The sequence below is a fragment of the Gossypium hirsutum genome, chromosome A05 (assembly GCF_007990345.1).
Source record: "Gossypium hirsutum isolate 1008001.06 chromosome A05, Gossypium_hirsutum_v2.1, whole genome shotgun sequence".
Classification (NCBI taxonomy): Eukaryota; Viridiplantae; Streptophyta; class Magnoliopsida; order Malvales; family Malvaceae; genus Gossypium; species Gossypium hirsutum.
The window spans coordinates 40,330,321-40,344,036 of record NC_053428.1 but is presented as its reverse complement, the minus strand read 5'-3'; the positions used below and the strand labels follow the sequence as shown (position 1 = coordinate 40,344,036).

General features: G+C 35.1%; 1 protein-coding gene across 1 annotated transcript; it reads left to right on the top strand.

The window, feature by feature from the left end:
* Positions 1–10,842: 10,842 nt before the first annotated feature.
* Positions 10,843–13,148, top strand: LOC107957344 (ankyrin repeat-containing protein BDA1). The gene is made up of 2 exons (XM_016892853.2): positions 10,843–11,565; positions 12,472–13,148. The coding sequence occupies exons 1-2, from the start codon at positions 10,963–10,965 to the stop codon at positions 12,784–12,786; spliced, it is 918 nt and encodes a 305-aa protein (XP_016748342.1). The 5' UTR covers positions 10,843–10,962; the 3' UTR covers positions 12,787–13,148.
* Positions 13,149–13,716: the final 568 nt, after the last annotated feature.

The following is a 13,716-nucleotide window of genomic DNA, read 5'->3' as shown; positions in this document are numbered from 1 at the left end:
AAACACGGAGCCTATTGAGCAAAAGTGTGTTCAGAGGGATCCCACGACTTTGAAAATGACGAAGATTATGATGCATCTCCGGACTTGTTAAGAATGATGGAACAAGAGGATAAGCATATCCTACCTCATAGGGAATCGTTAGAAATAGTGAGCCTAGAGGATGGAAAGGAGGTGAAAATTGAACTGAAATCACCGCAAAGACAAGGCAAGACCTTATTAATTGCTCCGAGAGTTCAAGGATGTTTCGCGTGGTCGTACCAAGATATGCCTGGGCTAAGTACTAACATTGTGGTGCATCGTCTGCCCATAAAGGAGGATTGTAAACCCGTTCAACAGAAGCTTAGGAGAATGAGACCTGACATTGTGTTGAAAATAAGAGAAGAAGTCAAAAAACAATTCGACGCTGGATTCTTACAAGAGGTCAAGTATTCGGATTGGGTAGCCAACATCGTCCCTGTTCCCAAAAAAGATGGAAAGGTACGAATGTGTGTGGATTATAGGGATTTAAACAAGGCTAGTCCAAAGGACAACTTTCCACTGCCTCATATTGATACTTTGGTAGATAACACGGCGGGCTATTCATTGTTTTCTTTCATGGACGGTTTTCTGGATACAATCAAATAAAGATGCATCCTGGAGACATGAGGAAAACCACATTCATTACCTGTGGGAACATTCTGTTACAAGGTAATGCCTTCGGATTGAAGAATGCGAGAGCAACATATCAAAGAGCTATGGTGACTTTGTTTCACGACATGATGCACAAAGAGATCGAAGTCTATGTGATGATATGATCGCGAAGTCTAGAACGGAAGAAGAGCATGTTCAGGTCTGAAAAGTTATTTTGAGATTAAAGAAATTTCAGCTCAAGCTTAACCCGGCCAAATGCACGTTGAAGCCAGATCAGGGAAGTTATTAGGCTTCATAGTTAGCAAAAAGGGGATCGAGGTTGACCCAGACAAAGTAAAGGCAATACGAGATTTACCTCCCCCGCGCACTCAGAAGGAGGTTCGAGGTTTCCTAGGGAGGCTGAATTACATTGCTCGGTTCATCTCACAACTGACAGAGAAATGTGATCCAGTATTCCGGCTCTTAAAGAAACATAATCCGGGTGAATGGGATGAAGAGTGTCAGAGGGCTTCGATAAGATAAAGCAGTACTTGGCTAATACCCCAGTCTTATCACCTCCAAGTCCAGATAGGCCATTGATATTGTATCTAACAGTGTTGGAGAATTCCATGGGATGCGTATTGGGCCAACATGATGAGACAGGAAAGAAAGAAAGGGCAATATACTACCTCAGTAAGAAATTTACCGATTGCGAAATGAGGTACTCATCAATTGAGAAGTTGTGTTGCGCTCTAATCTGGGCAACCCGAAGACTGAGGCAGTATATGTTGTATCATACGACTTGGCTGATTTCAAAGTTAGATCCTTTAAAGTATATGATGGAATCGACTGCTTTGAACGGGAGAATGGCTAGATGGCAGATCTTGCTCTCAGAATTGATATAGTATATGTCAGTCAGAAGGCCATAAAGGGAAGTGTAATAGCCGATTTCCTAGCTAGTAGAGCCTTGGAGGACTATGAATCTTTGAATTTGATTTTCCAAACGAGGACTTGATGTATGTGGCGAATACTGAAGAAAATCCTCAAATGGATCACGTATGGAAGTTAAATTTCGATGGAGCTTCAAATGCTACGGGTAATGGAGTTGGGCAGTTTGGTATCCCAAGTGGAGATCATTATCCTGTTGCTAGCAAGTTGGACTTCGATTGTACAAATAACATGGCAAAATATGAAACATGTATTATGGGCATTCGTGCAGCCATTGAACGGAACATTAAAGTACTGAGAGTATACGGGGATTCAGCGTTGGTGATATACCAACTCAAAGGGGAGTGGGAGACTAGAAATCCTAAGCTAATCGGTTATAGAAAACTAGTTCTTGAATTGGCTGAGGAGTTTGACGATATCACCTTCTATTACCTCCCACGGGAGGAAACCAAATGGCTGATACATTAGCTACTCTAGCTTCGATGATTCAGGTGAATAGACTTGAGGCAATGAGGCCTGTTCAGATGAGTATCTCTGAGACCCCGGCTAATTGCTGCAACATTGAGGAGGAGGGAAAAGATGATTGTCCTTGGTATCAGAGTATCCTACAATATGTGAAGAATCGGGAATACCCTGATCAAGCGACAGAGAATGACAAAAGAACTCTGAGAAAGATAGCCATTGAATATGTCTTAGATGGAGAAGTGTTATATAAAAGAAGGAAGGATCAAGTACTGTTAAGATGTGTGGATGCTGTGGAAGCCAAGAAAATTTTGGAAGAAGTCCATGAGGGTATTTGTGGGACGCACGCCAGTGGTTTCACGATGGCCAGACAGATCATGAGATTTGGGTACTATTGGCCCACCATGGAAGGAGATTGTATTGATTATGCCAGGAAGTGCCACAAATGCCAAATTTACGGAGACAAAATACACGCGCCCCCTTCACCTCTTCACGTCATGACCTCTCCTTGGCCGTTTTCCATGTGGGGTATGGATGTTATTGGGCCAATATCACCAAAGGCTTCTAATGGGCATCGCTTCATCTTCGTAGTAATTGATTACTTTACTAAGTGGGTGGAGGCTGCTTCATATGCAAATGTCACGAAAGTAGTAGTCAGCAAATTCTTGAAGAAGGAGATCATTTGTCGATATGGAATGCCTGAGAGGATCATATCCGACAATGCAATGAACTTGAATAATAGCACAATAGCTGAAGTTTGTAGCAAATTTAAAATTAAGCATCATAACTCATCGCCGTATCGTCCCAAAATGAATGGTGCAGTGGAGGCGGCCAATAAGAACATTAAAAGGATTGTGGGGAAAATGACTGAAACCTACAAGGATTGGCATGAGAAATTATCATTTGCTCTCCTTGCCTATCGAACATCTGTTAGAACTTCTACTGGGGCAACGCCTTTTTCTCTGGTTTATGGAATGGAGGCAGTATTACCCATTGAAGTTGAAATCCCTTCTCTACGGGTGTTATCTGAGCTACAGTTGGATGAAGCCGATTGGATCCAATCTCGGCACGATCAGTTGAACCTAATAGAGGAAAAGAGGCTAAGAGCTATTCACCATGGGCAAATGTACCAGAAACGAATGATGCGAGCCTATAATAAAAAGGTTCGCCCCCGAGAATTTCGTGAAGGGGACTTGGTACTAAAAAGATTCTTCCTATGCAAAAAGATTTTAGAGGAAAATGGATGCCAAATTGGGAAGGCCCTTATGTTGTAAAGAAGGCCTTTCTGGTGGAGCTTTGATTCTATGCGAGATGGATGGCAAAAGTTTACCAAATCCTGTAAACGCAGACTCCGTCAAGAAATACTTCACTTGAAAGAAAGGGGAACCAAAGTGAAAACCCGTGAAGGGCGCTTTACTTCCTAAAAAAAAACTTTGGGGAGGCTAAGGTGAAAACCCGTAAAAGGCACTTTGAGACCAAAGAGGGCTTGAGTCGAAAACCCAGAAAAGGCGACTCAAGTACTGGGCAGGATTGGAACATCAGGATTTGAGCGGATCAAATTTTGATCGGGGCATATGATTATCTTGCTTTACTTGAACCAATAAGAAAGGATATGCAACGTCTTGGAACATGGACAGAGTATTGCAGATCTCCTGAACACATGTCAAACTCAGAAGGGTCTTCGGAAAGTTTGTACAGAGAAACTCAAGCTGCGATAACTGGGGCACATAGTTCTTATGTGTATTCTTGAAAATACATTCTTTTATTTTCTTTCTTTCTTCCTTTCTTTTGGTGAAAACGCACATTCTCAATCCATTTCTTTGTTACCTTGCTTTCGCCATCTTTGATGTTTTATTCGAGTTATGATCAGAACTAGCTTTATTCTTATCCATTGTTATGATCTTTTTGCAAACATGTTGCATAGGAATAATGATTAACGAACTAATAAAACTTTCAGGAAAGAAGTTTTGCACATTACTCTGGAAAATTTCTAAATAATATAGGGACCTGAATCATGACTATTGTTTAGAAAATACCAAGTTTAAAGGGTGAAATATCTAAGAAGGAAGAGTCTAAGTTAAAGACTATCCTTTCAGATTTTGTTGTCTAAACATTGATTGAACAAAATGACAAGCTGTCGTGTTACAAAGCTTAAATGAACAAGCAAGCAATGATCATCAGGCAATAGGAAGAGGTTACCTCGGAGAAGAGAGCCTTCACTTGCGCATAAGACTTTGGTACGACACCTTGAGAATGGTGTAGGAAACCAGAACGGTTCAGATCCTATATCCCCGAATTGTGATAAAAGAGGACAGAGGAAAAGCCACATATTTCTACCCTTAGATTACTGTGAGAGAATGATGGTACAAATTTTGGCGTCCCAGTGGATATAACTTTGAGGTTTACAATGGGGACATTCTGGCTAAATGTTTCTTCAGAAAAATCAGTCAAGCGAAAAGGCGTTGTAGCACATCAGTCACAAAACCTTGATAAACTTCGAGTAGTGATAACCTAAGCGAGATCATTCTCGGAAAAATAAAATTCTGCATTCATGCAAACACCATTCACATATGTCTAGTTAGGAGCATTTGTTTCATTTTGATCATGTCATCCTAATCATTAGGCATAATTAGGTTTATTATACAGGTCTTATCTCCCTGAGATTACAGTGGAACAGACCAAAGAATTTCAGATCTTATCTCCCTGAGATTACAACGGAGTAGATTGAAGCTAGTAATCCTATCTCCCTGAGATTACAGTGGAGCGGATTAAAATAAAGGATCTTATCTCTCTGAAGTTACAACAGAGTAGATCGTATCAGGTCTTATCACCCTGAGGTTACAGTGGAGTAGACCGAAGAATTCAGATCTTATCTCCCTGAGGTTACAGTGGAGCAGATTGAAGCCATAGTAATCTTATCTCCCTGAGATTACAGCGGAGTAGATTGAAGCTAGTAATCCTATCTCTCTGAAGTTACAGTGGAGCGGATTAAAATAAAGGATCTTATCTCTCTGAAGTTACAGTAGAGTAGATCACATCAGATTGAAGCCAGAGATCTTATCTCCCTGAGATTACAGTGGAACAGACCGAAAAATTTCAGATCTTATCTCCCTGAGATTACAGCGGAGTAGATTGAAGATAGTAATCCTATCTGCCTGAGATTACAGTGGAGTGGATTAAAATAAATGATCTTATCTCTCTGAAGTTACAGTAGAGTAGATCACAGCAGACAAAACCACAGATCTTATCTCCCTAAGCAGTTAGTGGAACAGATCACATCAAGTCTTATCTCCCTAAGTAGTAGTGGAGCAGACTAAAAACACAAATCTCATCCCCATGGAGTCGTAACAAAGTATATTGAAGCTACAAGGCGTATCTGAACTTGAAGTAGAGTGGATCGAAGCAACAAGATGTAGCAGGCTGGAATAAGGCTACTTGAAGAAGAGAAGCACCCAAAGAAGTCAAGCCTCGGTGAGACCAGGCAAATTTGGTCTTTTTTAGTTTTTGCTCTGTTCTTGTTACACAAAAACGAGCAAAGAGGGGCAGCTGTAGAAGCCCAAATTTGCCGGGCCCATACCAACAAAATAACCCAAACAACTACCCCAGCCCATTAACCTAAGCTCAGCAAACCTAATCCCACTAACCCTAGCCACCTACCCCCCACTTGCCCACTTGCCCACTTGCGCCGAACACCACCATGCCACTGTCGGCCATGGCCACCTGCAAGAAGCCAAGTAGAAATAAACAAATAGAAAATAAACATTTGTAATCGGTTATAAAAACCGAAAATCTCACCATTATAGAGGAAGGGGGATTTTTTATTTTTTGCTATGAAAACAAAAGATTTTCTTTCAATATTAACAGATTCAATACAAGAACCATTCGAAAATATATATACAATCAGGGGCTCTAACACCAAATCGGAGAATCAAATCTAAAACCTAAGGTGACTCTTTCTTTTTTTTTTCTTTACTGTTTTGAGTTTATTTTTACATAAAAATACTAAAAAATATTAAAACATAAAAACATATGCATTATTAAGCAAAAAAAAAAAGAAAAAAAAGAAAAAAAACATTTTTTACCTTTTTCGGCCACCGCGTGCGGTGGCCGGCGCCGGCGCCGGCGAGCCTCCGGTGGCCGTCCGGTGACCGGCCCCCCTGGCCGGATTCCCCTTCCCCCTTCCTTCTCTCTCCCTTCTCTCTTCCCTCTCTCTCTTCTTTTTTTCTTTCCCTCTCCCCAAATGATTTTTTTGGCTATTTTAGGCCTTTATATAGCCCTCCAAAACGACGTCGTTTTGGGGGCTACACTTAAGCCTCAAAACGACGTCGTTTTGACCATTGCCCAACCCATTCGACCCGACCCGCTAGAGGATCCGCGTGTTTTCGTTTGAATGGGATATTTATGCGCGCAGTCCTTCCACTTTTTCAGGATTTTGCAATTAAGTCATTTTTCTTGTTTCCAATTTGGCCCCATAATTTCTCGCGCTTTTCGATTTAGTCCCCGCTAATGTGCTGCGTTTTAATGGAATGGAATAATTGTTGTTTCGGTCCCCCTATGTTTGGTGCGCGCTCAAATAAGCCCATTTCTCTTCATTTCCTTTCACATTTGCCCCAGAACTTTGTTTTTAATTCAATTTTAGTCCTTTTTTCGTTTATTTTTATATCTTTATTAAATATCCTCGTTATTTTTATATTATTAGTATTATTAGTATTACTATTATTATTATTATGTATTAGTATATATTTTTATTATGTACGCGTATACATGTATATATATTTTCATATTTAATATTTTTATTTCATTTTTTCTAATATTTTATTATAATTTATATATATACATATACATATTCTTTATTTATTTTAAGTATATATTTTTTATATTTCATATTTTCTACAGGCATATATATACTTATATATTTACATATTTTAATTCATATACTTATAAATGTATGTACATACTTACGTTATTTTATTTTTATAATATACATATTTATATTTTTTGTCTTTATGTAATATATATACATACATGCGCATGTTATTTATATATATGTAATTATGTTTTCATATTTTATAATTCTTGTACATACACATATATATATATGTATAGACATACATATTTTCATTATATATATATATACCTACATAGTTTTTTTTGTATTTTAAATCTTTTAAAATTCATACATGCATTTTTAAAACTTTTATAATTTTATTCATTTCTTTACTATTATTATTGTTTTACTTTATGTTTATCTATTTATTTATGTGTCCATTATTATTTTTTTTAAAAATGTTTTAGTTTTTTTTATTTTGTTTATTTACTTGTTATTGTATATAATTGATTTTTTATATATTTATTTTTGTTATCTTCGCTCGTATTATTTTTACTCGCATTATCGTAATTGTTATTCCGTCACATCAATTTTTACCCGAATTCGTAAAAAAAGGAAAATTTTGGAAACAAAAGCAATACTCGATACTTGGGATCTTCGAGAGAATTGGGCTCTAACGTGCTGGGTTCTAATTTTCTGTTGAATCTAAATGCTCGAGAATGCTCTTTAATAAAAAACATAAATAAAAACTCATTATCGGGATTTCAATATGTTGTGTCCTAACGCATTGGATATGACACGTGGTTTTCTCGATATGAGGATTTTTCGAAAGTAAAGGCAATATTCCGTATTTAGAAAATTCGAGAAAATCGTGCCCTAACTTACTGAGATTCGATTTTTCTCGTTGATTTTAAGTAATCGAATATCCTTTTAAAATTAAAATAAATGAGGTTTAAATAAAAAAATAAAAGGAAAGCTTACTCTCAAAAATACAAGGTGTCGTGTCCTAACTTACTGGATGTGACATCTTGTTAATTCGAGATAAGAAGGCATTTTTCATTTTGACTTGTCCAAGTAATTTTTTTTAAAAAAAAATAACGCAATATAAAGAAGGATCTTATTTTTAAATTCTTTTCGAGTTTTTAATTTTCGACATAAAGACATTAAATAATCAACTAAGGTACCAATTTTGGGCGTGTCGAGGGTGCTAATCCTTCCTCGTGCGTAACCGACTCCCGAACCTTTTTTTCTGAATTTCGTAGACCAAAATCGTTGTTTTCATAAAATTAAATCATTTATTAAAAACAACCACTTTTTGAGGTGACCCGATCACACCTCATCAAAAAAAGGATTGGTGGCGACTCCCGTTTTCATTCTTTTTTTCAAAATCCAAGTCGACCCCGTTTTCATCAAAAAATGGTGTCAACAATATTTTCTCTTCATTGATTCTTCAAGAAAGAAAAAAGGTTTTAAGCTTTCAAAAAATGGGCCTCAAATTGGTAAGTAATTTTAACTCATTTTCTTGTAATTTTTATGTTTTTTGAAGTTTTGGGACCTTGATTTAGCTAGCCTATGTAATATTTTACAAATCTGTTAAAGTGACTAAAAGTTGTCATTGATGAATACTTGATGAAATTGGTACTAAATTGTTAGATTTTAAGCTTAGAAGTGAAAAATGACTAGTTTGTAAAGTTTAATTACTATGTTTTTAACATAGGGGCTAAATGTATAAATCTTGAAATTGATGGGAAAATTTTATAGGTTATAGAAGGATGCAGTTGAGATCAATTTCAAAATCGAAGCTCAGATTTGAAAGTTAGGCCAAATTCGATTTTAGGGACTAAATTAAATAAAATGTAAAAGTTTAAGGAACATTTGAAAAATGAAACTGAATTGATACATGCTTATAATAGGATAAAATAAGAGGGTTGGAATTGATAAATTGAATTGAATTAATGTTTAGATCAAGAATTAAATCAAATTGAAGATAATTAAGGAAAAAAACAAAATTGTTAATTAGTCCTTAAAGAGTGTTCATTTGTTGTTTTAGTAGGTAAATTCATATGGTATGATTATTTTTGTAAACTTAAATTATGAATTTTTGAATGTTTAATAATATTGAATTGTTTGCAACTGGGTACAAAAGGTGAGATATGGACTAAATTATAAAAAAAAATGATAAATTGAATACGATGAATAGTAATTTGAGATATCTAATGAATTAATAGCTAATTATGATTGATCAAATGATATTGGTTTGAATTTGATTGATTATCATAATAGAGGACTAAATTGAATAGAATTGAAAATAGTGTAACTCGGTAAAATTATGAAGTTGGCTTGGAATTGAGATGAATCATGATATGCTATGTATGAAATGATGTTTTAATTGATGAATTGATGATATTGAAATCGATAGAATGGGAAGCAAACTTAAAAAAGAAATTGGATTATTGGTTACCTTATTAACTGTTCGGGCAAAATCAAATATAGTTGGCATACCGTAGGATAGTTTAAGTATTGGTTATTTCAACTATATATCAGTGAGCATTGGGCGCATTTTCTTTTTCGAACATTCAGACAAGAGTTTGACACAACTATTACTTCGATTAAACCGATTAGCACCGGTCACGTTTGGAAAGGTGGTGGAGGATTTATTTGGTTTGCATGGCTTTCTTTTAAGGATTTTCTGGATATTTTTCGAATATTTGAAAATATGACGAGGCGATGGGAGTAGGCTTTAAGCGGTACCCACGCCTACCATAATGCATTGACGGTAGGGGAGGATTTTGGCGTTGGAAAGAGATTTTTTCTTTCTTTTTCCATGAAAACAAATTATTGAAGGATTTTAAGATCCTTGGGCTTCTAAGAAAAAATGTTAAAATGAAATTAATTAAAGAAGGAAGAGAAATGGGTTATTCTTTTATTCCTTTTAGATTTAATTTTTCGCGTTTTGTAAATCTATTATGAGATATATATCCTATGAAATGAGTGAAATATTTGGCAAATAAAAGTAAGTAAACGGAATTTCTCCCTGTTAACCAATTTTTAGTAATCCAGGCGTAATAGAACCATTGGAGGTCGCAAGGGGAATTTTGTTCGCATTTGGGAGACTGACATCTTTCTCCACCGTTTCTGGTTTCTCCCATGTCCGTGACTCATTTTTAGAGATTAACAACTTACCATTTTGATGCTTTTGAAGAAGAAGAATATGCTCTCCCTTCTCTCTATTTCCACTTCTCCTAAGTCCAAACCTTCCTCCTTCTTTCGTTTGTTAATCTGATTTTTTTTTCTTTTCTAAAGATCAATAGACGCCCTCCCCCCCCCCCACCACCGGTAACCACTTCAGACTATGTTCAGCATTCTTCGGCACCTCATTCCAAAGAAAAATCTTTGCAGCTCCAGTTCTCACCACCATCATCAGCACATGAAGGAAATGAACAACGACGCTGTCCCCCTTCCCCCTTCCTCCACTCCCACCACCATACGGTCAATATTAAAAGAGTCCAATGAACCCCGAAAACAATAAGATCATTGAAAAAAGCCATCAATAATGGCAAACTGGACAAGTTAGTTTATCTATTCAACTTAGCGGAAGCAGAAAGTGATGCTGAGACTAGGAAAAAAGTGCAAGCTTTGAAGGGGTTGAAGTTGAAGCGCTTGGTTAATGAATGTACATTTGTATTACCCTTTAATTACGTGGAAAATACATAGGAAAAAAGTAATTACGTGGCATCCCGGTCATCTTTCTATTTAAGAGAAAACAACAAAGAAAACATTTTGGTAGTGATTAAATTGATAAAAAGTGACCAAGATAATAATAAAATATTTTAAAATTAAAATAAGACGTCAATCGGTCACTGGATGTATTTTTTATAGCAAACCGTATACGACTAGTCATTAGTCAACTCTTGAACCAAACTTATACACGCAAATCAACCCATCAAAATCTAAGTTAGATATTTCAAGACTGGACAAGTATTTAGCAACATCTTTCTCAGTTACTTGATATATAAGTAGGCAAAAGCCCTTTCCAAGTTTTATAAAATTAACTAGGCACAGAAACCCTTTTTTAAGTTATCAATCATTTAAGTGTTTCTAGAATTCTTTGATTCATGGAAATGGATGAAAGGTTAAAGAGAGCAGCTGAAACAGGAAACGTCGATGCCTTGTATTCATTCATCCACCACGATGCCAATGTTTTCAAGCGTATAGATAAGATGGAGTTCGTGGATACGCCATTGCACGTTGCTGCAGTTGCAGGCAATACCGGTTTTGCAATGGAGATGATGAACTTGAAGCCATCGTTTGCCAGGAAACTGAACCCGGATGGGTTTTCCCCCATTCATCTAGCCTTGCTTAATCAACAAACACGAGTGGTGATTTATTTTTTATCTGTTGATAAAGATCTTATTCGTGTTAAAGGCAAGGGAGGTTCCACTGTTCTTCATCATGTTGCTTTGGATGAAAATTACCTTCATCTTTTGTCCCGGTTTTTGGATGTTTGTCCCGATTGTATCTTTGATTTGACAGTTGAGAGACAAACTGCTTTGCATATTGCTGCAGAGAAAAACAAATTTGAAGCATTTAAAGCGATGGTGGAATGGATTCAAAGTGCGTTTGAAGACAACAAGTCTAAGAGAAGTAAAATATTGAACTTTCAGGATAAGGATGGCAACACTGTACTGCACTTAGCTGCATCAATTAACCACCCCCAGGTAACTCTATGTACTCCTTTTCACAATTTTCGTCCATTTCTCAGTAGCGTGGTTCGAACTCAGGGAATCTCACATAACCCCGAAAAACAAGGGATTAAGTCATAGGCTCGTCGGCTTTTTTAATTTTATAACCCAAATCCATAAAATGAATCCATTTATAATAAATATTATTATTAATTATTATATAATTTACTGATTAAATTTTTAAAAAACCAAATATAAATTTTACATCAACTTATTTTAAACTCATGCTATTAATTTTATCATTCTATTAATTTTATCACTAAACTAAAATTTTATTTTAATATAATATTTATATTTTAATTGTATTATGCATATTATATTATCTTCACCAATTGTATATTTATTTATAGTCACTATTAGTTAAACTCTTGACTAAGTTGGTGTCACGAGTCACTTAAATTTTTTACAAAAACTAATAAAAATAAAAAAAAATATATTTTATGTGTTATTAAGATTAATTAATTTTAAACCATAAATTTTGTTATTTATTATATATTATTTTTAAATTTATATTTATATTTTAAATACGTAATTTTTACACGCATATGCTTATAATATGATTTTTAGTATTTATAATTTATATTAGATTAAATGGTCGACTTTATTTAATGGCGCCACACAACAACTTAGTTGACTTTATCTTGGTAGGTAAGGAAATGGTGGGAACTATTATAAAATTAAATTTGGTTACCATCCTTACGTAGTTGCCTACCAACAACCGCGTATTTTGGAATTAAGTTTTGAAGTTTAATTAAATTTAAAAAAAATTAAAAGTTTAATAAAAAAAACTTGATTAAAATCTTGGTTGGTAAGGTAATGGTGGAATGTTAAAAAGAAGTGATGTATTTTTGTGAATTAACTGTGGAAGTTTAAATCAAGCAGATGATCAAACAATTGATAGAATGCAAGGAAGTGGACAGGAACAAGACCAATGAAAGTGGTTTTACAGCAATGGATGTGTTACAAAGACAAACTGTAGGCGACAATACGGAGAGTGTGAACATCCTGAATAGTAATCCCCTCAAATTTCAAAAGTTGTCAAAGTTCAAAATACTGAAAGATGCGGTTGAAGAGATGACACCTGAAACAATGGGTGTATTACTGATCGTATTTTCACTGGTTCTAGCAAATAGCAATGACTTATCAAGGAGTTCTCAGCCCTCCGGGCGGCGTCTCACAGGGCACAACTCATCGTGAAGGGAAATCAGTGATGAGCACATTTAGTTTTCTTCTTTTCTATATTTCAAATGGAGGGGCTTTTCTGATATCCTGGGTCATAACATTATTGCTTTTGGGAACCGTAGCTAAAAGTATAATGTCTTTTCTGTTTCCAATTTACATGATGATGTGTTTATGTCTCTCTAGTGCTATGTTAACCCTATCACCTTCAATTATTCTCTATTTCGTCACCTATTTTACACCAATCATCATTTATTTCTTATTTTGGTTGATTTGGTCAGGTCATCACCCTTGTTTCAGAACATATTAATATGGACATGTCTACTTGTAGTTGTTATGAGCAGTTTCGCTATAAATGTTATATTTCTTCAAAAATTAAAGGAAGCTCAGACTTTGCTTTTTAATTCAGTTTTGATGGGTGTTGACAGTGTGTTTTTTTTTTCTTTTCATGAAGGAAATATTATTAAAAACAATCCAAAAGTCAGATTAATATTTAAAAAAATTTGAAGTTTGAGTTGTATGTTGATATCATGTTGGTATTTTGTCAACTTTTTTCTACAATGGAGTGCAATTTAGAGAGAAAATTATATTTTCTTATACTTATTATATTATTTTTTAGAATTGAAAGTATTATAAAAAACTTATTTATGTTGTTATAGGTTCATACTTTGTTTTCATCTAACTTTTAACAAGTTCGTCTATTTGTGTTTTTTACATATTATTTTTCATGCTGTTCACATTTATTTAATAAGTGAATCATTTATACATTAAATAAATTAGTAGACAAACCATATTATAGGTCACCCAATTGTTTTAGATTTTTTTTGGTCATTCAGTTAATTAGGTTTTTTTTGGTCCATTCCAGATTAAATATTTTACAAAATTGTGAAATAGCAGTTCAAAAATAATATAATAAAAAATTTAACCTTTAATTTTTATAATCGTAAT